At 39.8% G+C, this 27,403-nt stretch overlaps 1 protein-coding gene across 1 annotated transcript in view; it reads right to left on the bottom strand.

The window, feature by feature from the left end:
* The window catches only part of DIAPH3 (diaphanous related formin 3), a 571,880-nt gene that overhangs the window by 365,878 nt on the left and 178,599 nt on the right, over positions 1 to 27,403 (bottom strand). The window contains exons 10-13 of the mRNA XM_052650016.1: positions 9,438 to 9,548; positions 9,033 to 9,151; positions 8,099 to 8,215; positions 1,956 to 2,074 (exon numbers count right to left, since the gene is read on the bottom strand). Of these exons, the coding sequence (XP_052505976.1) occupies positions 1,956 to 2,074; positions 8,099 to 8,215; positions 9,033 to 9,151; positions 9,438 to 9,548 (466 nt within the window). The remainder of the gene's footprint in view (positions 1 to 1,955; positions 2,075 to 8,098; positions 8,216 to 9,032; positions 9,152 to 9,437; positions 9,549 to 27,403) is intronic.

Here is a 27,403-nt window from a genome sequence, read left to right as displayed (position 1 = left end):
CACTAATAATAGATTAAAAAGCTCTGATAGGAATCCACCTGACAGAATACTTCACAGGAGAAGTAATTCATATGGATGCCTCATGATGTACTATATCCCTTCTTTTTTAATGAAAGTAATAATGAACATTGTTTAATAAAACATACTACAAAACAACTTACGAGAAGCAAGAATCAACCAGATCACTACATCCAAAACTAGTCCCACTACCTAAGTGGGACCACTCAGCTCTTTCTATATTAGATTACTTTGGTGATTAGCTTCTTAACTCTAAATACAGTGTGTACACAATTATTTCTTGATTTAACTATGTAGGGCATTATGGATAACTTCCTAAGAAAACACTTTCCTGTATAATCCCAATTCTCTATAATTTTTTGTTCATTTGGCTGGCTCTGTAGCACTAAATTAATACTTAATCCTCTGATTCCTGTTGCACAGACAGCATGTCTTGAATCCCACCTTAATATGTTATGTGTGCCCTGTACTTTCCAACATCTGTCTCCCATCTAAGCATGTTAACACAGTGACACTCTCTTCTATATTTAAGTCTTCGGTATTGTGTCTGTAAGTTTATTTGAAACATTTATAATCAATAAGCAATAAATTTATTTAACTATGTAACTAATTTCACTTATATAGCCAAGAAGTATTCAAAGATTTTATTTCCTTCTCAAGAATTCAATGTCAAAACCTCTCACCTACTCAAGAAAAATATTCCTAATGTCCAGGTAGAAAAAACTTTCTCCTCAGACACTATTCAAAATCATTCCATATTTTAGTTTGCTACCTATTTAGAGAATATTTTCCTTTATTTCTATGTCCCTCCTACCCCCAGGAACTTCTAATTTCTTCTCTCTTAGGGAGAGAAACAAATATTTGCTTTATCAGTGTCATTAGTATTATCTACTACTTTCTCATTCTATACATCCCACACTTCTTCCTGAACTCAAATATTTTATGAGGAAAAAAACAACTTCATGCAAATAATACTCTTTGAATATTAAATCAAGATTTGACATATGGTAACTTCTTAAACATTAGTTACCATGTGGAATCACATATCATTTCAAAGACTGTTTTGCACTCTGTTACTTTTAAATCATTTAGACACATCAAGCCCTGATCTTCTGGGAAAGAGTGGTTTACAGAGTCATACAGATCCTTCAGATGGTGATACATCTCATCATACAATGTCAAAATAATCATATAGGGTAATATCACCACTAATCTCATCAGAAAAAAATTTAGCACTGCAAAGCTGTCAAGCTGACAGTAGCAAATACAAGTTTTCTAAACTCAAATTTTTACGTAAATGCTTGGATTTTATCATTGGTAACACAGTCTATCATCTTCATCTCATTTTTAGGAAAGTGTGTGCCAAACACTCACATCTAAGTAGCCACAACTTGTATAAAAATCACTTTTTTCAAGGATAAAAAAAAAGGCAGGTATCTCAGCTGGCAACTCAGACAATTACACAAGTACTTCCTTGTGGACTCTGGTTTGCAGCACAAGTGACTCACACATACAATATATTGAATTTTGAATATTTTCACACAGAATATATTTATACAGTATACACAAAGGTAAATGTCTAATAAAATTATTATTTTTTACTTCTTTATCAAGGACATTCTTGAGTAAATAATAGCAGTTTCATTTCATTTCTTTTGTTTTACCAAAGAACCCCAGGGCTACTGGAGTTTGGTGCCACTGCCTTGATTCACAACAACGTGCCAGCAGTTTTCTCAATATTGTTCTGCAAATATCAAGACAGTGAAAAAGGCAAATAATGTTTCAGTACTATTGTGAAAATAGATTTGACTAATAGGACCTTCTGAAAGGGTATCCAGGACCCTCCAGAGTCCACACTGCAAGAAACAACACTCCAGCACTAAGCCATGGGTAAGGGACAGAAAATATTTCCATTTAAATAACAGAGACACACTCACCAACAAACTGACTTAAATCTAAATCTAGTCTTTTTCGATATGTGAAGTCTGGATCCATCCCATCTCTATGCAGTACAATCTGAGATACACACTCATCAATTAATTTGAAGTACTGTTGCCTAGAACCAAGGAAAAGAATAAAGGTACACTCAATTTATCAGTGTAACTGTACATCAAAACAAAGCTATTTCATTCAGTAGCTTGATTTCCAGTTCAATAATATACTACTGCACAGTTTTAACAGTTGATATGACAGACTTAACATGGGAGTGAGAGTAAATACAAACGTCACTTTCCTTCTAATTATTTTAACACATTAATGTTTTAATAATCTTTTAGTTATAAATACAGTGTGCATTAGACATCATTTTCTTATGAAAGTCAGAACCTTGACTTAATTAGTAGGCAGTGAAAAAGAGAATATTCAAATGAAGTGATACTGATACATGCTTAAACACAGTCCTCTGCAGAGATCATCAGCCTATCACTATACTGTACTAAAAGGATTACGATTAACTCATTTTATTTTACAAATCAGAAGACATATTTTATAAAAAATTATCTGGAAGGTTCTTAAAATCATACAGTTCACTGTTTTTACAATTTTGGGGATACTGTGAATTATAAACAGTATCAAAAGAATATTTTTTACTTAAAAGAAAGCTAAAAAAATTCAGTTTAACAATTTTTCTCCAAAGTTTAAATTTAATTAAAATCCTCAAGCAGGCTTCATTTGTAATGACAATACAATAAGTTCAGTCCACCTGTATGAGTAACAAATTAAAGAACATCCTTTGAAACAACTCAAGCCAACCAATGCAAAAAAGTATCAAGAAGATTCTACAAACAAAACCAAACTACAGTTATGGGCAGGGGCAGGGGGCACAGGCCTCCATCCCAACCGCCCAGGAAGACTTACTTCTTCTCAATGACATTTTGCACAGATTTTCCTCTCCACCTCCTTCTCACTATCAGCTTCCCATCCCTATAAGCTATGACCTGCTACTCTGGACCTACTTACTTACGCCCAATAAACCATTCATGACACTGAATAAGGAGAAGGCAATGGCAACCCACTCCAGCACTCTTGCCTGAAAGATCCCATGGATGGAGGAGCCTGGTAGGCTGCAGTCCATGGGGTCCCTAGCAGTGGGACACGACTGAGTGACTTCACTTTCACTTTCATGCATTGGAGAAGGAAATGGCAACCCATTCCAGTATTCTTGCCTGGAGAATCCCAGGGACAGAGGAGCCTGGTGGGCTGCCGTCTATGGGGTCGCACAGAGTCAGACACGACTGAAGCGACTTAGCAGCAGCACACTGAATAAAATAAACTACAGTTCAACATTAGCAAAGAAGAAAATGTTCATTAACTGTCATAGTGTTTAACAGTATTCAAGAGAGTATTCTTAGGTACAGATCAAGGCAAGAAGGCATTATCATTGCTTTCCTCAATTTTCTCAACTTCTTTCAAAGAAATAATCTCCTAGCTAATATCTTAGCTATAATAACCACATTTACACTTGAGGTATTAATCTATAAATTGCACATATTTCTATTACAGTTAAAAATTGAGATGACACATTCTGTCCCCTTTTTACTCTTATTTAATGTCATCTTGATGTTGTTTTAATAAAACATTTCTTAACACAAGTTATTTTGTGTCATTTTTTTAAAACCATAATTTCATTAAATGCTTTCTCAGTTCCACCATTCTAAATTATGAGCTCATTTATAATGCAGATGAAAACTAATGCAGAAACTCTTACAGCAAGGCAACACAAGTAAAGAACAATATACTTATGGATTCCATAAACGTAAATCTAGAAAATAATCTCGATGTAAGATATCAGTAAGGTAGTGAATGTCAGAGGAATATGTAAACAACCTAATTAAGGAATAAATATAAATGTCATTACTTCACTAAAAAAACGTCATTTTTGTTGGAGAATATTTTGAAGTCACCTTCACTTTCTCTGCAGTTTTTTTACCAAAATCAGAAATTATCTCCATGCACATTCAACTCACACGCTATTTTGCACACAATAAGCCATCAATAATTTGCTACAGAATTGAATTTGATCTTCTATTCACCTTCCAATTATCTTGCTGCATTTGATTTTTCATGGGGCCTTTGCTGTATATTTTCCAACTGAGTTCCATTTCTGTAAAATTTCTTTTTGTCCCAAAAGCAAAAGTGAGCAAAAATTTAAATTCATAGATTGAATTCTTTTAAGTGAGAATATTTTACGGTCTATAATGAAAAATAACTTATAAAAATCTTTAAAAATTTTATTAATTATCAATATTAATTATAAATATTCAAGTGAAAATGTCCAGAAAACTGAAGACCTCTGAAAGGTAAAATCCAGGTCCATTTGAGATAGCAAAACCAAAAATATTGAAGAGGTAAACCCAAAACAACAAGGTACATAGGACTGCACAACACAAAGTAAAATTTACTGTATGTGAACGAAAAAGTAAATAACAAAAAATATTTTAAAGAATATATAGCAAAACTATTATATAAATGACCATAATGCTGACTCTATCCTGTAATAAATATATTCCCACTATAAGAATAAACAACCTAGGGGGTGGGATGGGGAGGGAGATGGGAGAGAGATTCAAAAGGGAGGGGGTATATGTACACCTATGGCTGATTCTTGTTGAGGTTTAATGGAAAACAAAATTCTGTAAAGCAATTATCCTTTAATTATAAAATAATTTTTAAAAGAAGAATAAACAACAGCAAACAGTAATAAATAAGTGAGAATTTTGGTCCATGGGAAAGAACCAATGCGATCTTTACTAAACAGTCACAGGAAGAACTCTGCCTTCATAGCAACCACATCTGGAACGAATACCAAGGGCCTTGGGCTGAAAGAGCTAAGGAAGAAGGGAACACAGATGATTATCAAACTTCAAAGGTGATACTGAAAAACTGAGCAAAGGAGGGGAACTTCTATGGCTCACTAATATCACTTTGATAATGCTACTATAACAGAGCACAGCGAGGGCAGCCCTTAGCACAGAGCTGTTGCTGGGCAACACTACTCGGCCCGTTACCTGGCAATAGATACCACTCAGTCATTGGTCGGTGCTACAGTGGGCCCCGCCCACAGGCGACCACCTGTCAGGAAGCCACGGTGGATGGGGGGTGGGGTGGTCAACCAAGAGTGGGGCACGGCCATGAGGGGGAGTCAGGGAAGAGCAGACCCTGGCCTCCGCCAGGGGCCCTCCAGCCCGTTCCCTGGCCTGGGACCAGCGGGTGAGCTGGGCACCCAGGGAGGAGGCCGGAGGTGCGTCACGGAGGCTCCGGAGCCTTCCCCACAGACACCCATGAGCCGAGGCCTTGAGGCACTGGGGAACCACTCTGCAACATCGGTCTCCGTGAGTGGAGAGCGGTGGCCGTCCCGCTGGGCCGCAGGCTGTGGGCCCTGCCTCCTGCCCCCTTTTCGGGGCCTGAGGAACAGTGGGCCAGTTGGGTCCTGGGCGCCGGGCTCCTCAGTGATGACGGCTAAACAGAGCCTGGGTACCTGGCCCTGAGGGAGCCGCCAACCGAGGTGGGCCTCCTCTTGGCCAGGACCTGGGCTTTGGAGGGTGAGAGCTATGCCCTGGGACTTGGTGCTTTGTTGTCAGGACAGAGAAGAACATTTGTTTGGTAGAGATTTACAGGAACATCATCACCTGACTGTGACCTGACTTCAAGAACAAGGATTTCACACCAGGAAGTCTGTACCAACTAACCACGCCCCTCTCCACCTTTCCTGTAAAAGAGCTTTGTTGAAAGCTTTGGAGGAATTTGGGATTTTTAAAGCATGAGCTACCCATCTTCTTGCCTGGCTCTTCAGTAAACTTTTCTCTGTTCCAAACGCCAATGTCTTAGTGTTGTTTGATCTCACTGTGAGTCAGGCACACAGACTTGTATTTTCAGTAACACTATAATGTAACATTTCTCTAGAAAGTTGATTCTACTAAAGTGATAGGCTTGCCTGAGCATGCCCAACAAGAGTTGTGCTTTATAATCTGTTCTGAGGTTTAAAAACCACATGTCCCCTGGAGCACAGATATAAGGGACTAGGATCCTAAGTAAGAAATAACCTCCTTTGCAGCACTATGCATGTGCACTAAGTCACTTCAGGGGTTGTCCAACTCTTTGTGACCCTGTAGACTGTAGCCTGCCAGGGTCCCATCCATGGAATTCTCCAGCCAAGAATATTGAGGTGGGTTGCCAAACCCTCCTCCAAGGGATCTTCCCAACCCAGGGATCAAACCCACGATTTCTGAGGCTCCTGCATTGCTGGCAGATTCTTTACCACTAAGCCACCATTTCTACACTATTAGACACATTTAAACCTTCAAAAGCAATGAACAGTCTTAAATTCTTGGAAAATACAGAGATCAAGAAAAGGATGGGGTTACTTTAGAATGAGTAAAAGTTTCAAGTTTACTTTTAAATTCTCAGAAGAGTACAATGTTACAATTAGGGTACCTAAGAAATGGCAACCCACTCCAGTACTCTTGCCTAGAGAATTCCATGCTGTCCACGGGTCGCACAGAGTTGGACACAACTGAAGCAACATAGCATGCACTGGAGAAGGAAATGGCAACCCACTCCAGTATCAGACATGACTGAAGCGACTTAGCATGCATGCATGCATTGGACAAGGAAATGGCAACCCACTCCAGTATTCTTGCCTGGAGAATCCCAGGGACAGGGGAGCCTGGTAGGCTGCCATCTATGGGGTCGCACAGAGTCGGACACGACTGAAGCGACTTAGCAGCAGCATGATTCTCAAAAATTTTATTTAATCAAGTATTAGTATTTTTTATCTAGCATTTATAAAGTGGTTCAATAAACTGTCTTATTTTAATAAAATATGAGAAACAAGCAAATGAAGCCTCAAACAGGTTCCTGACTCATATTTTAGAAGATCTTTGGATTTGCCAGTTTTACAAAGGAATGAGGTAGGGCAGGTGGTCATACTCATCTCAACCTAAAGTTTTACCACGTTTAGATTTCTGTTCACTTGTTAGGTACATCAAAAACCTAAATTACTCCCTCTGACATCACCCAGACGACACAGCCTGAATAAAACTAACAACTTCTACTTGAAGTCAGAGTAAGAAAAGACATACTATCCACAGTATTTGAGAAAAAAATTTCAGCGAAGTTAAAGGTGGCCAAAATGGCTTCATACTCAAAAGATCTTAGCTTCCTTCATGAAACAGAAATAAAAAAGGAAAGAGGGCATAGAGAATATTTATTGAGCATACACCATTATCTGGCTAGGAGTCTCACTCATGTTGCCATTTCAATCTTCTTAACAATAGAGCAGCTTCAGTGCTACTCTCCATATATAACCACAGATGGTGGTGCTCAGTCACTCAGTCGTGTCTGACTGTTTGTGACCCCATGGGCATGTATGTAGCCTGCTAAGCTCCTCTGACCATGGAGCTTTCCAAGCAAGATACTGGAGTGGGTTGCCATTTCCTATGCCAGGATCAAACCATGGATCAAACCTACATCTCTTGAGTCTCCTGCATTGACAGGTGGATTCTTTACCACTGAACCACCTGGGAAACCCATATAACTACATGCAGATATGGATAACAGTTAATTTCTTTAAAAATCTGCTGAGCTCAAGATGTCTAAGGTATAATAAAATGACTTCAAAGTTATTGGTCTAGCTTTCTGATACATTAGCAACATTAAACATAACTGTACTATTAAGGAACTTTCTAGCTACTTAAACACTAATAAATTGATGTTTTAGTATCTTTTTTATAACTTATGAAAAGAAACTTATCAACACCATTCCTACTACCTAAGGACTAACCAGAAAATATTATACATCATGTAATAAATTAGTAATAAGTAAATTTGTTGCTAGTTCTTATTTTTATTCAGATGAAAAGTTGTAACCAAGAATCTGCTAGAGCTTAAAAAGTAATAGTAGTATCATTTTATACCATCATCTATCTAAATATATGCCCAAAGGAAACACTGTATACTATGAATTAATACTATTAAAGAAAGAAATCTTAAAAATATGTGCATGCTCAAATCAAACAGCTGGTGAATTTCACAATATAATTTTATTAGTGAAAGAAAATATTAGAATATAGTTTCCACTTACCTTATAAAATAATCATTTCGAATCAGCAAAAGATGCTGCAGAATTGAAATGAAATATCCCTCTGCTCTGGTTTCCTTAACTGTGTTCCACACCATGTTGTAAAGATCATTCACTTCAGTAAATTGATTAAGGAATATGTGGATTTATTTATCCTCTACACCAAATAACTGCAGTAATGTGACACAGAATCTGCTCTGTAAGGCCTCAAAAGATTACTGTCTTACTCTAAAATAGGTACCGTATAGACTAAGCATAAAATGCATGCAGTTAGGTATGAGAGTAGAGGGAAACTGTGCAAATGACAACTTCACCTGATACTTTCTGGCTTCTCCTCCACAGTCGACTCCAACCAATCTTACTCTCTTGAGCCAAGACAGTCTGGCAGAAAGTGGTGGAGAGCTGGTCACAAAGGCTGCACTGGGTTCTGGGGCAGCCGTGACCAAGAGCGCTGGTGCCAGGCATTACCTACCGTGGCGCTCCCCCGTGGAAGACAGAGATGTGGCTCATTTCTGGACAAACACAAACATCTGCAGATGCACAGAGCCAGCAAAGGCCCATAAGAAAATACACGCAAGGTACAGGGCAGAAATAACCAGCAGGCTAAGGGGCCTCCTCCTAAGGCAGGAAAGCACTGGGCAGGGGGGTTCCAAACAGAAAGAACAGACTGCACAGGTACACATTAAGAGGCCTACAGTATCCAGATTTAAGGTGCCACATTCATTTATATAAGCATGTTTTCATAAAAACACATATAAACTAATAAAAAGGTTTACACAAACATCCCTCTGATTCAATAAAGTTTTGATTTTATGGCGTTTACCTAGAAATGGCTTCAGAAGTTTAATATTTTAGGGTTAGGGGCTGACTGTTTAAGATTTAGCAGTAATTATTAGTAATTAATACATATTTGATTGGACATCACACAAAAGGATATTCAAATTCAGCTCTAATATCTTCGAGGCGATGGGAGAACTCCATCAAATCTTCTTCCTTATGCTCATCAAAGACTTTAAGTTGGATATCCAAGCCATCATTCTTAATATGTTTTAAATTCTACAGATATTAAATAGAAATTATGAGGAACTGTTTGGTTTTAATAATGCAAAAAATTAATGAAAAATATAAACAATAAATGAACCACTCAACTTGATTTATAGCATTCAAAGCCTTAAAGTGTTAACTAATAGTCAAAACTTATCATCTGTATTTTAAAAATAGATTTTATACTCAAGCCTTTTTCCCATAGATAAATTATTCTTGAAAGTAATTTATCTAAATTTCCCCCTACTCAAGTACTTCTCTAATTTAAATATTAATAAGGAGACTGCAGGGCACTTACTGGCAATATCTCTTTCAATCCACAACGCATAAACTCATTTCTGATGTGAAGCCTGAAGTCCAAGTCATCAGGAGATGTAACAAGGGCATTGATGAGCTGCATACATGCTACCTATAATAAATTACACAGCAAGACTTAGACTTGGATCAGACATTTAAAAAGGAGTAATAGCACTGAGACATCAAGGCTGTGTTCCAAGTATTATCAAATATCTTCCTTCACAGGTAAGTCTATTAAAACGATAATTTGAATGTAAAATACTTTAGTCAATTATAAATTATACAAGAAATATATTTTCAGAGGAGTTTTTAATTCACTGCAACCAAAAGTAAAGTTCTTGTCCAAAAATATCATTCCATGCACACAAGACATAAACTGAACACACATTAGTTGAAAAACTATAAATATCCTTAGATAACACTTACCTAAACTAGGATAATAAAATAACTTCCGATTCATCAAGAGAAACCCAAAGACTTCAAGTCAATAAGAATTAACTAAGGCATAAATTTAGTTAATGGGGTTGCTATAACCAAAAACTGTATTATGAACATTGCAAGGCTAATTACTGGTTTGATCCCTGGGTTGGGAAGATCCCCTGGAGAAGGAAATGGCAACCCACTCCAGTATCCTTGCCTGGAAAATCTTATGGACAGAGGAGCCTGGTGGGCTGCAGTCCATGGGGTCGCAAAGAGTCGGGCACGACTGAGTAACTAACACTTACTTACTTACTTAACTGACCAGGCACTGGTCTCTGCACTTTGACAAAAATTCAGACCTACTGTATGTTATGTTTATTAAGAAGACATAAAGAATTAACATGGCCAACTGAGCTAAAAATTAAAAAATCATATTTTCTCAACTTTTACCCTGGAACTCCAACTTTCAACTTGGATATCGTTTTGTTTTGTTTTGTTTTGTTTTAAATCACTGGCTGAATTGTATCTTTCATTATCAAAAATCTATATAATGAAAACAAAAGAGGTTGTTTCTAGGGAAGCAAAGAATTCTTCGTTGTTGTTGATGGTTATTTTTCTAAGCCTGCATTCAACCAAAAGCCAACAAGAAAGACTAGCCTACTGATCAATATGTTTAACCTCATGCTGTTCTCTAAATTGTCCTTTCTCCATCCCTTAAGGCAAGGTTTATATGAATTTAAAATGCCATTTTGGGATTAAAACACCAACAGGGGTCTGAGTTCCAGCTGGTTGAAATATATTGTAATTGTTCTATTTGATATCTAAACACTAAAATCTGGCCAGCATGCCTCTACTGTCAAAACCTGAAAGAGAGGGAAAAGAAAAACATATTTAGAAAAAAAAGAAAAGAAAAACTTAAAACAGAGTCTACCTTTCAGTACATGTTCACTCAGCTGTAAACAGTTCATGTCAAAAAGTCAAGTTTAAAAGGCTTTCTTTGCACTTCCTTACCAGTCATTACCCAGTACCCACAAATTTTTTTTCAGCATTATAAAAGATCTCAAACAGCATACGAATCATGTTTCTCTACGTACAGAGAAATTAAATTAGCATTAGTCACCAGGTTTCCAGAAAAGATGCAAATTATAGACAACTCAAAGAAAGCAGCAAAAATAAACAACCTAAAAATTAACAGCAAATATCACCTAAATGGAAAGTCAGTATGTACAGAACAATATTAGCACAAAATTGAGGAGAAAGAAAGGGAAAGGATTATCCAAATTGCTTCCAGGAAGCATTTTAAAGGCAATTTCCCATAAAAGGAAAAATAGGAAATTGACAAACTGAAATAATGAATTTAATTCGTTAAGATCCCTTCCCAATTCTAATGGTAATTTACCATTATCACGACCCATACCCACTTTTTGATTAATTTATATCCTGTAAATATATGTCTATATACAGTAAAATGTATTGATTTATTTTCTTACAGATGAAAAACTCTATAATCAAGGTAAAGACCAAAGAGTTCCTTCTAGGTTTCTAATACATATATTGAGATATTTGGACCTGTTTTACCACATGATTTCACACTGATACAGCATACCAGCATATAAATCAATTTCTATAGACAGTAGAAAAGGCTCAGGAACTCAAAGGTAAAACAGCACATGTTGTCTACCCTAGTGAAGATAAGCAGGTACAATAACAAAAATTCACTCTAACAGATTTATGAGAATATACTATATGAGCATATGGAGACTAATAAAAACAAGGACAGCTGAGGAACAGAACTGACTCTCAAGGATTAATCGGAAGACAGGCAGCCAGATGAAGAGACCAAGGTGGTCAAATATAAGAGTTAACATATTCAAAGCCCTGGGCCCTTCTGTTGAATCACAAGGAATTCAGATTTTCTGAGCAGTCTGTAAAGGTAGGAAGTGGGAGTGCAGGGGAAGGACTCATTAAAGACGAGGCCAGACAGATGAAGCACAGCCTCCTAGGCCAAATCAGAGAGTGCTGGTTCAGCTGGAAATAGGGAGAATCATAAAGGATTTCATGCAGAGGAGAGGAAATGACAGAGGTAACAGATTAAGTAAAGAAGTGATCTTAGGATTCCTAGTGGTCCAGTGGTTGAGACATAGAGCTTCCAATACCAGGGCCACAGGTTCAATCCCTGGTCACGGAACTAAGATCCCACATGCCACACAGCATGGCAGGGAAATAAAGCTATCATAGTGGTAACCTCAGTGAGCAATGAGGAGGTCTTGAACCACCTTTCTAAAACATGTGATGGCTGGGTGAACATGTGGTGGAGACCAAAGAAAAGAATTTACAAATTCTCCCACCTTTGTTTCTCAACAAGATAGGAGGTGGGAGTAGTAACAGACACACGAAATGCAAGGAGAGAAACAAATTTCACAGGAGACTAGAAAAAATTCTGCTTTTAAAAATGAGATGTACATTAAGAATCATACATTCATTTAAAAAATTAGTTACTGAATGCTAGGATATTAACAGAAACTCCAGGAAATAATGAAATTGTGATATTCATCATAAGGAATTAATCATCATGTTCTGCTTGATGTTCCAATAACATAGCATATATGATCTCCATTAATTTGCATTAAGTATGCCATACTAACAGTTTCAAAGGCAGACAAAAGCTACCTCACCCCAGAACTGATAACTGAAGAGGGTAAGAAAACAGGAGTTTCTGCCTTCCTCCTGGGAGCATCCTAAGTTAAATAAAGGCTCTATCTTTGGGCATCAGACTCTCTCTGTTAATTAGGTTATGCATTTCATTACTTCCAAACCTGTTAGTGATGTCTACTAAGGACTTGCTGGTACTGGGGACACAACTACAAAAAAAAAAAAAAAGACAGAAATCACTACTAAAGAAAGGGAGGAGACAAGATTGACTCCACGATTTCTGACCAGGGCAATTTAAAAGCTGACAGTCATTTATTAAGATGGAAAATAAATAAGGATAAACAGAGGAAACAGGTTTGGGAAGCAAGATCAGGAGTTCAGTTTTAGAGATGTTAAGTTGAAAATATCTATTACTGATCCTCATCCAAAGAAGTAGAAAAGGAAATTGGATATAGGCGACCCTAGTTCAAGAAAGAGATTACTATAGCAATTGCATGTAAAAACCAAATCTCAGATGATCATCAAGAGAAGAGAAGAGAAGGAGAGGGAGAGAGAGAGAGAGAGAGAGAGAGAGAGAGAGAGAGAGAGAAGAGGTCCAAGAACTGACTGGAACATTTCAGTTTCATCAATTTCAACTTTAGGTTTTGATTTGCAGGTTGGGGAAATGAGTTAAAGGAAAGTAGAAAGCTATAATATGGTAGAAAACAAACAAGGAGAAGTCTGAAAAGTATGGGAGGAAAGTGTGTCAACAGAGAGAGTGATCAACTGTCTAATGAGATCATTACCACTGCATTTGGCAAACTGGTGACTTAAAGAGCAGTTTCTACAGAAGGACAGAACTGCTCTTCCACATGGAAAACTCTCTCATGTTCCATCAACAACCAGTACATGAAAGCATACAATTAAACTGACCCTAAAATACTCTCCTCCTTACTACAAACGCATGTTTAAAAGCACTTTATTAACACTTTATAACATTTTAGAAACACTGCTTATTGACCTTCGCTTCAAATGAGGCTTCTAAGTAAGACATCTTTAGGTGTTAGATCATGGACTCCATTTTAATGATTTACAAAGTAAATGCTATAAACTTGTTACTCTTGCTCCAATTATCAAAAAGGAACCTTCCATGAGAAAAGCCACTTTTAACACAACTTCTAGCTATAAAGACATGTCTGCACACATGCGCACAGGCCTGCCAGCTAGAATTCAGGATAGCTGAGGATTTCCTCAAGAGCAACAAACTGAAAATGCACTACAAAAACTGAGACCAGCAAACCCCACACAGCCAAGGATGAGGAAAATAAGTAGCCACAACCGTAATCACAAATAGTGGGAAAAGTGTCGCAATGACATAAACTAGAAAGGGGGACAAATAAACTGTAAGCAAAAATCGCAAAGATATTCAATAAGAGGGATAGAGCTTGTCAAAGGCAATCTTACAACAAGGCAAATGATCAAAGGAAAATCATTAGAAGTAGAAAGAAGTTAAACAGCAAGACAAAGACACATGCAGGAATTAACATCACTTAATCAGCAAAGTAGTTTTCCACCCTTGAAAATGGTTTCTTCATATGTAAATACATATTACTTAAATTTCCTCTACCACATAATTTAATATAATGCTATTTATCACTATGTACGAAACAAAAGGAGAAAAACATCAACATTTTATGTATCTTTAACTTTCAGTTTCCAACCCTTTTTCGACTAACAAGTTTGAGCACAAAATTCCAGGCACACTAAGAGCTGTGATGATTAAGACCAACCACAGGCTTGTCCAAGATTTGCCAAGGAAAACAACACAGATGCTTTCTCCAAGATGATGCCAAAGGAACTGAAAAGGTATCCAACAAACAGCAAAAGAAAGTATTCTTTAGAAAGCTCACAATTGGGCAATAGGTTCATCCTGAATATGAGGAGATGTTTTCATATGTTAAAATCATGGCTATACTACACTTGAACACCTATCAGCTTCACAAGCTGAATGCAGACTGCAAACCAGCACCCATAAAGTACGTTAAGTAAAAATTCTATCAGAATCTGTGAATACCTGCTATCTGGGCCTGGAAGAAACAGGTTATACAGCTATTCATCTTCTTAGCTCCACAGCAGAAATCATCTGTCTCTCTTTGCACAATCAAATTCCACATTCATCAAGTTAAAATGAGTAAATGATGCTTATAGACAAATATCTTGCCTCCAGTGCAACAAAAGCAATACCCAGGAATTTTTAAATCTCAAGTGTTAATCCAGAATACAAACTAAACCTGACTACTACATTATGAAGACAAACACAGAAAAGGGTGAATTATGTTGGCAAATGTAAAGTCTTATACTTCACTTATATTTCTAATAAAATTTCTATAAATGATAGACACAGTAAGACAACAAGTCAGAGCTTGCAGTAACTGCAAATATCTCATACAAATTCAGGCAAATAAATTACAGGATAAAGAGGCTCTAATTTACATAATTATGAACAGTTGAATTCAAGATAGAACCAGGATTTTTAAAGTTTATTCTGACACTGTCCTGAGATATCCATGAATTCTTTCTGTGTTCTTCCATTTTGTTGAGATTCTAGTATCACAATATTCATATGAAATATTAGCAAGCTCTGAATTCCTGAGTATAAGTTTCTTAAGATCCTAAGGAGTGCATTTCATTCATCTTTATTGCTCTAATATCTAGCAGAACCATGCATAGCAATCTTAACTGAATAATTAACTGACTGGTTAATTATGAAACTTTGCAGTTACCTTGAGTCATGAGTTACCTTTATCCTTCTGGTGGTCTCTTAAAGCATAAGTGAAAAAATGCATTATATAGATTCAGAAAATTGGCAGTGTACTCTAGGATAAAAATGTTAACCACTAGTTTACTATACTGAGGTGTGTACTCCAAATGACAATATGAGTTTACATTAGAATATTATTTTACTCTTGCTTCTTTAATGTTTATTAGCTTAATGGCATATTATTTACTTTTTCATTTAATATATTAATCTTTTGATTCATACAGATACAGTAACCATACCGTTGCAAGCCTCAATAAATGTAGTAATCATAAACAGAGAGGAATTAAAATAATTTGATCTCTGCATCCTTTTGGAAGGCCCCAACAGTGGTCTTAAAAAATAAAATATCCAATTAAACCCTGTAGTCTTCATTTGGGCCTTCAATAAATGTGAGAATGACTTACTTGATGTTAAGTAACTTTACTTAACATTTACTTTTTTGAGGAGGTAGGAGATACTTGATACAAAAGAAACAGTCAATCAAGTTATAGGAAGTTATATGACATTCATTATACGAAGAATAACCTTTGTTTGGTCGTGGGCAAAATTAAACTCAGGTACACTTTGAGCCTAAAAGCCTTATGAGTCTTAACCATAAGGGAAATAAACAGAAGCTAATAAATTTGGCTAAATTCAAACAGGCATTGTAACATTTTCTTCAATGTCATATTTTTCAATTATTGCCCAGCGCCAGAAGAAATATTAATAACCTCAGATATGCAGATGAACCACCCTTATGGCAGAAAGCGAAGAGGAACTAAAAAGCCTCTTGATGAAAGTGAAAGAAGAGAGTGAAAAAGTTGGCTTAAAGTTCAACATTCAGAAAACTAAGATCGTGGCATCTAGTCCCATCACTTGATGGGAAATACATGGGGAAACTGGAAACAGTGTCAGACTTAATTTTTTGGCTCCAAAATCACTGCAGATGGTGACTGCAGCCAGGAAATTAAAAGACGCTTACTCCTTGGAAGGAAAGTTATGACCAACCTAGACAGCATATTGAAAAGCAGAGGCATTACTTTGCCAACAAAGGTCCATCTAGTCAACGCCATGGTTTTTCCAGTGGTCATGCATGGATGTGAGAGTTGGACTGTGAAGAAAGCTGAGCGCCGAAGAATTGATGCTTTTGAACTGTGGTGTTGGAGAAGACTCTTGAGAGTCCCTTGGATTGCAAGGAGATCCAACCAGTCCATTCTAAAGATCACTCCTGGGTGTTCACTGGAAGGACTGATGCTAAAGCTGAAACTCCAATACTTTGGCTACCTCATGCGAAGAGTTGACTCACTGGAAAAGACTCTGATGCTGGGAGGGATTGGGGGCAGGAGGAGAAGGGGACGACAGAAGATGAGATAGCTGGATGGCATCACTGACTCGATGGACATGAGTTTGAGTGAACTCAGGGAGCTGGTGATGGACAGGGAGGCCTGGCGTGCTGCAATTCATGGGGTCGCAAACAGTCAGATACAACTGAACTGAACTGAACATATTTCAAAGCACAGTGATAGCTGAACTGAAGGTCAGTTTTCCTGCTTTAGTTCTAACACTTTAGTGAACCGAAACCAGTTATCCAACAGGTAAGCATGTTTCCGGGGGGCTGGCTGTACTGTGCAGCCTGTGGGGTCTTAGTCTCCTGACTGCGGACTGAACCTGCGCTCCCTGCACTGGAAGCATGGCGTCTTCAACACTGGACCACCAGGGAAGCCCCTCAACTTTTTACATTAAAAAAAAGAAAATCTTTTTTTTTTTTTTAGTATAATGGAAAAATGTGATCCAATCAAATTTGCAAAGACCTATTCTGTAATTGAACTCAATGAAATCCATAGAGACTGAAGAAGCTTCCCCCCCACCTTTTTTTAACTTAAGAAACCTCTGTCTTTATAGCAGCCATGAACATGCACTTTTAATCTTTGACTGCAGTGAGTATAAACGACCAACAGCTCCGGTTGCAGCCCTGTGAAACCCATCACAACAGGTATGACGGAGCCGCACTTCCCATGGGCTCCACCAGCCAACATCTGATCACAGCAAGAATGCTGAAATGCGCCCGATCCTGGGATCCCCAGGACTTTGGCTGGAAGATTCCCCCAACCACCTTGCTAAGTCCTCCTGGGACAGCACAGTGCCCTCAGACACTTCCCCCCAACCTTCTTCCTGCCGTCTCTCCTTCACCTGCTCTCAGGTCAACACTGAGTTTGACACCCGCCAGCTTCTCTCAGCTCCCTCTCCAGATTCCCCTTGGAGGCATTTCCTCTAGTCCCTCGCACATCAAACCCCTTGCTACTCAAGGAACCCAGATGAACAGCCTTGGTTCCACAAGGCAAGTTGCATCAAGAGTATTATTTTCAAATTATCTTATTTAATGTTATGTATATTTTACCACAATTAAAAACAGAGAAAGAAGTAGAATAATGGCTATGTGCTTCAATAATGGGTGAAGAGAAATTAAAAGATTTGGGTTATTAGTAAAAAATATGTGGTCCAGACTTCCCTGGTGGCCTAATGGTTAAGAACCAGCCTTGCAATGCAGAGGACATGGGTTCAAATCCTGGCCAGGGAACTAGGATGCCATGTGCCACGAGTATGGAGCCTGCACACTCCAGAGCCCAAGCGCCAGACTAGAGAGTCCCTGCGCTGTGTCAAAGGACCCCACAATAGAGCACAGATCCACACGCTGCAACCAACACCCAAAACAGCCAAATGAATAAATAAACAGTAAAAAATAAGAGTGGTCCAAAGAAATACAGCAAAGATCCAGCTAACTGTAAGTATCTAAGAATACTAAGTTAAATTTTGAGAAACCTGGAGGCAATTAAGGATTTAAATTTATTTAAAGTATGTATGCACGAGTGCGTCTGTTAGTTGCTCAGTTGTATCTGACTCTTTGAGCCCGCCAGCCTCCTCTGTCCATGGAATTCTCCAAGCAAACAAAGTAGAGTGAGTCGCCATTCCCTTCTCCAGGGGATCTTCCTGACCCAGGGATCGAATCCGATCCCTTGCATTGCAGGCGGATTCTTCACCATCTGAGCTACCAGGGAAGCCCATATTTAAAGTATGTTTATATTTAAATATACTCTGATCAAACTCAGAAACTAAAGCTGCTACAGGTTGGCATCAGCACACCGAAGACCAGAGAACCAGAACTTTGCCGCTCCAAGCCATGTGGCCCCACAGGCCCTCACTCACGTCTTCTCTCTGATGGGGCTCATTCTCCTCCTCTCTGATGAGAAACTTTAGAAAACACGTTTCCCTTTAAACAGCAGTTAGTGTACTGTCACATGAACCAAAATGAGTGAAGGCTTTGTTCCATTCACGTGACATCAAGGCACAGCGAGTGTACAGGAACACCACCAAGAGCATCAGACTAAGGGAAAAGAAGCCACGCAGGAGACGGGCGGAGGGGCAGCGCTCTGCTCGCTGCCACCAGGAAATGCTGCGTGGGGCTCTCAGGGGTCTGGAAAGCACTGCAGGTAGAGGTGGAGACGCCTTTCTTCTGCAAGACCTTTACCAGGCTGTCTTTACAACAAACCACCTTGGAAGGCAGAGACTGCATCCACCCTCCAGAGCCAAAGGGCATGCAGACCCAAGCCCATTCTGAAAGATCTGTGCTCCCCAAGCAGAAAATTCCTCTCCTGTGACTCACCTGCTGTCTCTGCCAAGCCATCACACAGCCCCTTCAAAAACAAAGACTGGACTCAAGGTTCCTGACCAGCCAGCTAGGAGGTCTCACTGAAAGCACTATCACCCAGCAGCTTCCCAACGGACAGAGATCCCAACTGGGGGATCCCGAGAACTACAGGCAACACGTTCCACCCAGGAGCACCCAGTGCACCTTCAAGACTACGCATCTAATGGGGAGACCAGGCATTAATTTGCCTCTCTGTCCAAAACACTGACGTGCACCTCAGAGGCACACGTAAGAGGTGTTTAGCTGTTTGAGGAATCAGGACCTGTACACATACAGCCTTAGATAGCTGTGGGCATCTCTCTACCCTGAGGCAACTCTGGTTCCTCTGCAAAGTTTCCTGGAGAGAAAGGACATACGTGCACCAGCAGACTGACCCCTACGATGAGACACTAAAGGAAGAGGCCCTGAGAAACATGTCCCTGGCTTTGCCTGGAGTAGTTAGTGACACGGTGTCAGCCCCAGAAGGTACTCAACAGCTTCAACTCACCATCAGGGCTGTCATGGATGAAAGAGTTGCCCCGATGTCCACCTTGCTGAACAAAGTTTGTGCAATCATTCAAACCTAAGGTGCAGTGAAACTACAACAGAAGAAACTAAGAAAGCTTCCTGGAGTCCTAACATAGACTCTAGTGGTTTACGGGATGTATGGCTGGCAAGATCTGTGATCTGAGAGGCAGGGCTGAGGTCAGTAGTACAGAGCACCCTCAACCTGCTGCTTGAAGCACTGCTGACCAGCAGGCTTCACTGAATACTCAAGAAGACAAACTGAACGAATCTCATCACAGCCTGTATTGGTCAGAGTAACTACTGCCCAGAGTGTCTTTGCTCTAACGTGACCCCTCTACTTGGAATCTGGGGCTAACAAAGCTGAAACTCGAGCTACTGCTATGGCTGTGGGTAAAGGGAGTCCTTTGTTTTAGACCTAGGAGTCCGGGTCTTTGGACTGTCAGCACCCCTACAAGGGTGGCAGACAAACACAGTAGGCTAGGAGTGGCAAGAAATCACATATCCTTTGTGCTCTTGACCCTCCCAGCCACAAGTCCAAGAAGGCTGGATCAGGAAGACACCATAGGAAGGGAAGGTGCAGCATGCGGTCACTGAGGACACAAGTGCAGAGGAAAAGTGAAACAGCCACCCCAAAACACTCCAGGATTCCCAACTTTGATTCCATTCCATTCCATTCCATAAATATACGGCAATTCCATCAGGCTTGTGCCCAAAAGCACAGGTCTGAACAACAAGAGAAGAGAGAAAACACACATAGAAAAATTAACTAGAGGAGAGAAATGAATATCAAACTACGACAGACACTAGAGATTGGTCCATCCACCTTATTCCAACCCACCTCTCTGGAAGACCCAGGGACCACAAGAGGCTAATCACACAAAGGAACTCTGTGACGGAAAGTGTGGGGTCTGGCTAAAGCTCTCCCAGCAAGGTGGCAGAGCCCTCCAGTGCTGCCCAAACCAGGGATTATGAGTGCTGTTTCTCTTGGGACATTCCTGCATGTGGTTTGCTCTCTCCTCTTCTGCATTACTACTGCTACATATATCCATACATGGGCCCCAGCCTACTAGAAATTCTGTGAAGTACTCAGCCCCGTATCGAGCTTAAATTAACCAGAGAGAATTACTATCTTGGAAGATGAACACCTCTGTATGTCACACTTGAGAAAAGAAAGTAACATACATGTAACTGCATATTTACACTTATACTTTCTTTTCTGATATAAAAATATAAGGTGTGAAATGCAAAAGTAGGAAGTCAAGAAACACCTGGCTGCTGCTGCTGCTGCTAAGTCGCTTCAGTCATGTCCGACTCGGTGTGACCCCATAGACAGCAGCCCACCAGGCTCCCCCATCCCTGGGATTCTCCAGGCAAAAACACTGGAGTGGGTTGCCATTTCCTTCGCCAATGCATGAAAGTGAAAAGTGAAAGGGAAGTCACTCAGTCATGTCCGACTCTTCGCGACCCCATGGACCGCAGCATACCAGGATCCTCTGTCCATGAGATTTTCCAGACAAGACTACTAGAGTGGGGTGCCATTGCCTTCTCTGAAGAAACACCTGGAGTAACATGTAAATTTAGCCTTCGAGTACAGAATGAAGCAGGGCAAAGGCTAATAGAGTTTTGCCAAGAGAATGCACTGGTCATAGCAAACACCCTCTTCCAACAACACAAGAGAAGTCTCTACACATGGACATCACCAGATGGTCAACACCAAAATCAGATTGATTATAGTCCCTGCAGCCAAAGGTGGAGAAGCTCTACACAGTCAGCAAAAACAAGACCGATAGCTGACTGTGCCCAGATCATCAACTCCATATTGCCAAATTCAGACTTAAATTGAAAAAAGTAGGGAAAACCACTAGACCATTCAGGTATAACCTAAATCAAATCCCTTATGATTATACAGCGGAAGTGAGAAATAGATTTAAGCGACTAGATCTGATAGGTAGAGTGCCTGATGAACTATGGACTGAGGTACATGACATTGTAAAGGAGATAGGGATCAAGAACATGCCCATGGAAAAGAAATGCAAAAAAGCAAAACAGCTCTCTAGGCAGGTCTTACAAATAGCCGTGAAAAGAAGAGAAGCGAAAGGCAAAGGAGAAAGGGAAAGATATAAGCATCTGAATGCAGAGTTCCAAAGAAGAGCAAGAAGGTATAAGAAAACCTTCTTCTGCTATCAATGCAAAGAAATCGATGAAAAAAATAGAATGGTAAAGACTAGAGATCTCTTCAAGAAAGTTAGAGATACCAAGGAAACATTTCACGCAAAGATGGGATCGATAAAGGACAGAAATGGTATGGACCTAACAGAAGCAGAAGGTATTAAGAAGAAATGGCAAAAATACACAGAAGAACTGTACAAAAAAGATCTTCATGACCAAGATACTCACGATGGTGTGATCACTCATCTAGAGCCAGACATCCTGGAATGTGAAGTCAAGGGGGCCTTAGGAAGCATCACTATGAACAAAGCTAGTGGAAGTGATGGAATTCCAGTTGAGCTGTTTCAAATCCTGAAAGATGATGCTGTGAAAGTACTACACTCAATATGCCAGCAAACTTGGAAAACTGAGCAGTGGCCACAGGACAGGAAAAGGTCAATTTTCATTCCAATCCCAAAGAAAGGCAATGCGAAAGAATGCTCAAACTGCTGCACAACTGCACTCCTCTCACATGGGAGATCAGTCCTGGGTGTTCATTGGAAGGACGAATGTTGAAGCTGAACTCCAATATTTTGGCCACCTGATGTGAAGAGCTGACTCCTTTGAAAAGACCCTGATGCTGGGAAAGACTGAGGGCAGGAGAAGGGGACGACAGAGGATGAGATGGTTGGATGGCATCACCGACTCAAGGGACATGGGTTTGGGTGGATTCCGGGTGTTGGTGATGGACAGGGAGGCCTGGGGTGCTGCGATGCATGGGGTCACAAAGAGTCGGACATGACTGCGTGACTGAACTGAACTGAAACGAAATCCTGAAATGATTTTAAGTTATTGCTGGTACTCAATTTGGCACTTTCTTACTATACTAATTGGAGAAAGGGGTGGAAGACTGCTCAATTCTATCAAAATCAGCAGCAGTCACGTTATCTTCATAATTACTACTATGAGATTCAAGAAAATGTAACAATCGTCCTTTAAAAAGAACTTTGGAATAAATATACTTTGCAATAAAGGAACAATGAGGACTTTTTTTAATTTTACTATCTCCCATTTTCTCCAATTTATAAGCAAACAACTGGTTTCTACCTTATTCAGAGACAAAGTTTATTTTTATTTGATTTGCTAGTGTCACTCCTGTCTAGTACATTTTAATAAGTGCAACTTATATAGCTAATGGAATAAAATGGGTACTTAGAGTGTTATTGGAAAACTGATAACTGGCGGGTGCTAAAATATTTTTTATTTGAATTTAATTGAGAAACACCAAAAAGAAAAGATATTTAGCTATTACTACTACAGTATTGTTTGACGATTTCAAAGGATATAGAGCACAAGCAATCCCAGAAAAACAAGTCAGTTATCTCCCTCTAAGTTAGCTATCTGGAAAATAATATCTTTACTTTTAACTTCTTACCTATTAGCTATTTCATATATTTGGGTTTATAAGAAGAAACATCCATTAGTGTAAAAACTCTCAACAAAACTATTCAGTAGGGATATTAGAATTTAGCAAAACTATTCAGTAGGGATATCAGAATTTAGCAAAATTCTTCCCATTGCCTGTTCTTAATCAAGACCACACAAATTTAACTCGAACTTATAAAAAAAAACAACAAAGATGTTGCAACATTAAATGATGCTAATGACCTTGACTTCTCAATGAAAATTAAACTTTAAAATTTTATCACGAAACTTCAGTGTTTATAGGACTTAAAAAAGTAATATTACTAAGCATAACAGAAAATGTAATTAATAAGGCAGTCGGTTTCATAAAAGTAAATGTAACCAGCCACCTGCATCCTGGTAAAAATTTCTCAAGAAGTGAATTAACTGCATGGCTTCACAGCTGTCCAGGAAGCAGCTGCTACAGGCCCCTCCTCTCCACCCTTACTGTCCCAGCACTGAGTGAGGCAAATTATCAGCTGTTTAAAAATACCATCTCCACAAATATTCACAGTAGCATTATAATAACCCAAAAGTATAAACCACCTAGGGTGGCTCAGTGGTAAACAGTCTGCCTGCCAATCAGGAGACCCAGGTCCTGTCCCTGAGCAGGGAAGAGTCCCTGCAGGAAGAAACAGCAGTCCGCTCCACTGATCCTGCTGGGAAATCCCATAACAGAGGAGCCTGGCAGGCTACAGTCCACGGGGTCACAAAGAGTTGGACATGATTTAGTGACTAAACAACAACAACAGAGGTCAAACTTCCCAATTAATGAGTCAACCCTGTAACGTACCTAGGCAGAACTTGGCTGTGGTCTTACCAACCCTTCTCTATCTTTTCCCTCACATCTTTCAAATATCAAATGATGTAATAATGATGCAAAAAAAAAAGTTGGAAGCTCAATTTTATCAAGATTTAAACTTTTTATTTTGAAGTCATTACCCAAGACTGGCGGGTCATGGTGGAGAGGTCTAACAGAATGTGGTCCACTGGAGAAGGGAATGGCAAACCACTTCAGTATTCTTCCCTTGAGAACCCCATGAACAGTATGAAAAGGCAAAATGATAGGCTACTGAAAGAGGAACTCCCCAGGTCAGTAGGTGCCCAACACGCTACTGGAGATCAGTGGAGAAATAACTCCAGAGAGAATGAAGGGATGGAGCCAAAGCAAAAACACCCAGCTGTGGATGTAACTGGTGATAGAAGCAAGGTCTGATGCTGCAAAGAGCAATATTGCATAGGAACCTGGAATGTCAGATCCATGAATCAAGGCAAATTGGAAGTGGTCAAACAAGAGATGGCAAGAGTGAACGTCGACATTCTAGGATCAGCGAACCAAAATGGACTAGAAGGGGTGAATTTAACTCAGATGACCATTATATCTACTACTGCGGGCAGGAATCCCTCAGAAGAAATGGAGTAGCCATCATGGTCAACAAAAGAGTCCGAAATGCACTACTTGGATGCAATCTCAAAAACGACAGAATGATCTCTGTACGTTTCCAAGGAAAACCATTCAATATGACTGTAATTCAAGTCTATGCCCCAACCAGAAACGCTGAAGAAGCTGAAGATGAACGATTACATGAAGACCTACAAGACCTTTTAGAACTAACACCCAAAAAGGATGTTCTTTTCATTATAGGGGACTGGAATGCAAAAGTAGGAAGTCAAGAAACACCTGGAGTAACAGGCAAATTTGGCCTTGGAATGCAGAATGAAGCAGGGCAAAGACTAATAGAGTTTTGCCAAGAAAATGCACTGGTCATAGCAAACACCCTCTTCCAACAACACAAGAGAAGACTCTACACATGGACATCAGCAGATGGTCAACACCAAATCAGACTGATTATACTCTATGCAGCCAAAGATGGAGAAGCTCTATACAATCAACAAAAACAAGACCAGGAGCTGACTGTGGCTCAGATCATGAACTCCTTATTGCCAAAATCAGACTTAAATTGAAGAAAGTAGGGAAAACCGCTAGACCATTCAGGTATGACCTAAATCAAATCCCTTATGATTATACAGTGGAAGTGAGAAATAGATTTAAGGGCCTAGATCTGATAGAGAAAGTGCCTGATGAACTATGGATGGAGTTTCATGATGCTGTACAGGAGACAGGGATCAAAATCATCCCCATGGAAAAGAAATGCAAAAAAGCAAAATGGCTGTCTGGGGAGGCCTTACATATAGCTGTGAAAAGAAGAGAAGTGAAAAGTAAACGAGAAAAGGAAAGATATAAGCATCTGAATGCAGAGTTCCAAAGAATAGCAAGAAGAGATAAGGAAGCCTTCTTCAGCAACCAATGCAAAGAAATAGAGTAAAAGAATAGAATGGCAAAGACTAGCGATCTCTTCAAGAAAGTTAGAGATACCAAGGGAACATTTCATGGAAAGATGGGCTCAAAAAAGGACAGAAATGGTATGGACCTAACAGAAGCAGAAGATATTAAGAAGAGGTGGCAAGAATACACAGAAGAACTGTACAAAAAAGATCTTCATGACCCAGATAATCACGATGGTGTGATCACTCACCTAGAGCCAGGCATCCTGGAATGTGAAGTCAAGAGGGCCGTAGAAAGCATCACTACGAACAAAGCTAGTGGAGGTGATGGAATTCCAGCTGAGCTATTTCATATCCTGAAATATGATGCTGTGAAAGTGCTGCACTCAATATGCCAGCAAATATGGAAAACTGAGCAGTGGCCACAGGACTGGAAACGGTTAGTTTTCATTCCAATCTCAAAGAAAGGCAATGCCAAAGAATGCTCAAACTACTGCACAATTGCACTCATCTCACACGCTAGTAAAGTAATGCTCAAAATTCTCCAAGCCAGGCTTCAGCAATATGTGAAGCATGAACTTCCTGATGTTGAAGCTGGTTTTAGAAAAGGCAGAGGAACCAGAGATCACATTACCAACATCCGCTGGATCATGGAAAAAGCAAGAGAGTTCCAGAAAAACATCTATTTCTGCTTTATTGACTATGCCTAAGCCTTTGACTGTGTGGATCACAATAAACTGGGGAAAATTCTGAAAGAGATGGGACTACCACACCACCTGACCTGCCTCTTGAGAAATCTGTATGCAGGTCAGGAAGCAACAGTTAGATCTGGACATGGAACAACAGACTGGTTCCAAATAGGAAAACGAGGACATCAAGGCTGTATATTGTCACCCTGCTTATTTAACTTATATTCAGACTACATCATGAGAAACGCTGGACTGAAAGAAACACAAGCTGGAATCAAGATTGCCAGGAGAAATATCAATAACCTCAGATATGCAGATGACCACCACCCTTATGGTAGAAAGTGAAGAGGAACTCAAACGCCTCTTGATGAAAGTGAAAGAGGAGAGTGAAAAAGTTGGCTTAAAGCTCAACATTCAGGAAACGGAGATCATGGCATCTGGTCCCATCACTTCACGGGAAATAGATGGGGAAACAGTGGAAACAGTGCCAGACTTTCTTTTTTTTGGCTCCAAAATCACCGCAGATGGTGACTGCAGCCACGACATTAAAAGATGCTTACTCCTTGGAAGAAAAGTTATGACCAACCCAGATAGCATATTCAAAAGCAGAGACATTACTTTGCCGACTGAGGTCTGTCTAGTCAAGGCTATGGTTTTTCCTGTGGTCATGTATGGATGTGAGAGTTGGACTGTGAAGAAGGCTGAGCAAAGAAGAATTGATGCTTTTGAACTGTGGTGTTGGAGAAGACACTTGAGAGTCCCTTGGACTGCAAGGAGTTCTAACCAGTCTATTCTGAAGGAGATCAGCCCTGGGATTTCTTTGGAAGGGATGATGCTAAAGCTGAAACTCCAGGTCTATGGCCACCTCATGCGAAGAGTTGACTCACTGGAAAAGACTCTGATGCTGGGAGGCATTAGGGGCAGGAGGAGAAGGGGATGACCGAGGGTGAGATGGCTGGATGGCATCACGGACTCGATGGACGTGAGTCTGAGTGAACTCTGGGAGTTGGTGATGGACAGGGAGCCCTGGCGTGCTGCGATTCATGGGGTCGCAAAGAGTCGGACATGACTGAGAGACTGGACTGAACTGAATTACAGGTTCATGGGAAGTTTGGGGAAAAAAATACAGATTAGTCCTCACTACTCCTCACACAATTCCTTCCATTGGTAACAACTTGCATCAGTATAGTACTGAAACCAAGAAGCTGAAATTGCTACTATCCACAGTGATTTTTCAGATTTTACCAGCTTTACGCTCAACTGTGGATGCATGTACAGTTCTACACGATTTCATCACATGTACAGATTTCTGTAAC

This window comes from Budorcas taxicolor, chromosome 12 (assembly GCF_023091745.1).
Source record: "Budorcas taxicolor isolate Tak-1 chromosome 12, Takin1.1, whole genome shotgun sequence".
NCBI lineage: Eukaryota > Metazoa > Chordata > Mammalia > Artiodactyla > Bovidae > Budorcas > Budorcas taxicolor.
This window is presented reverse-complemented; position numbering and strand designations above follow the sequence as displayed.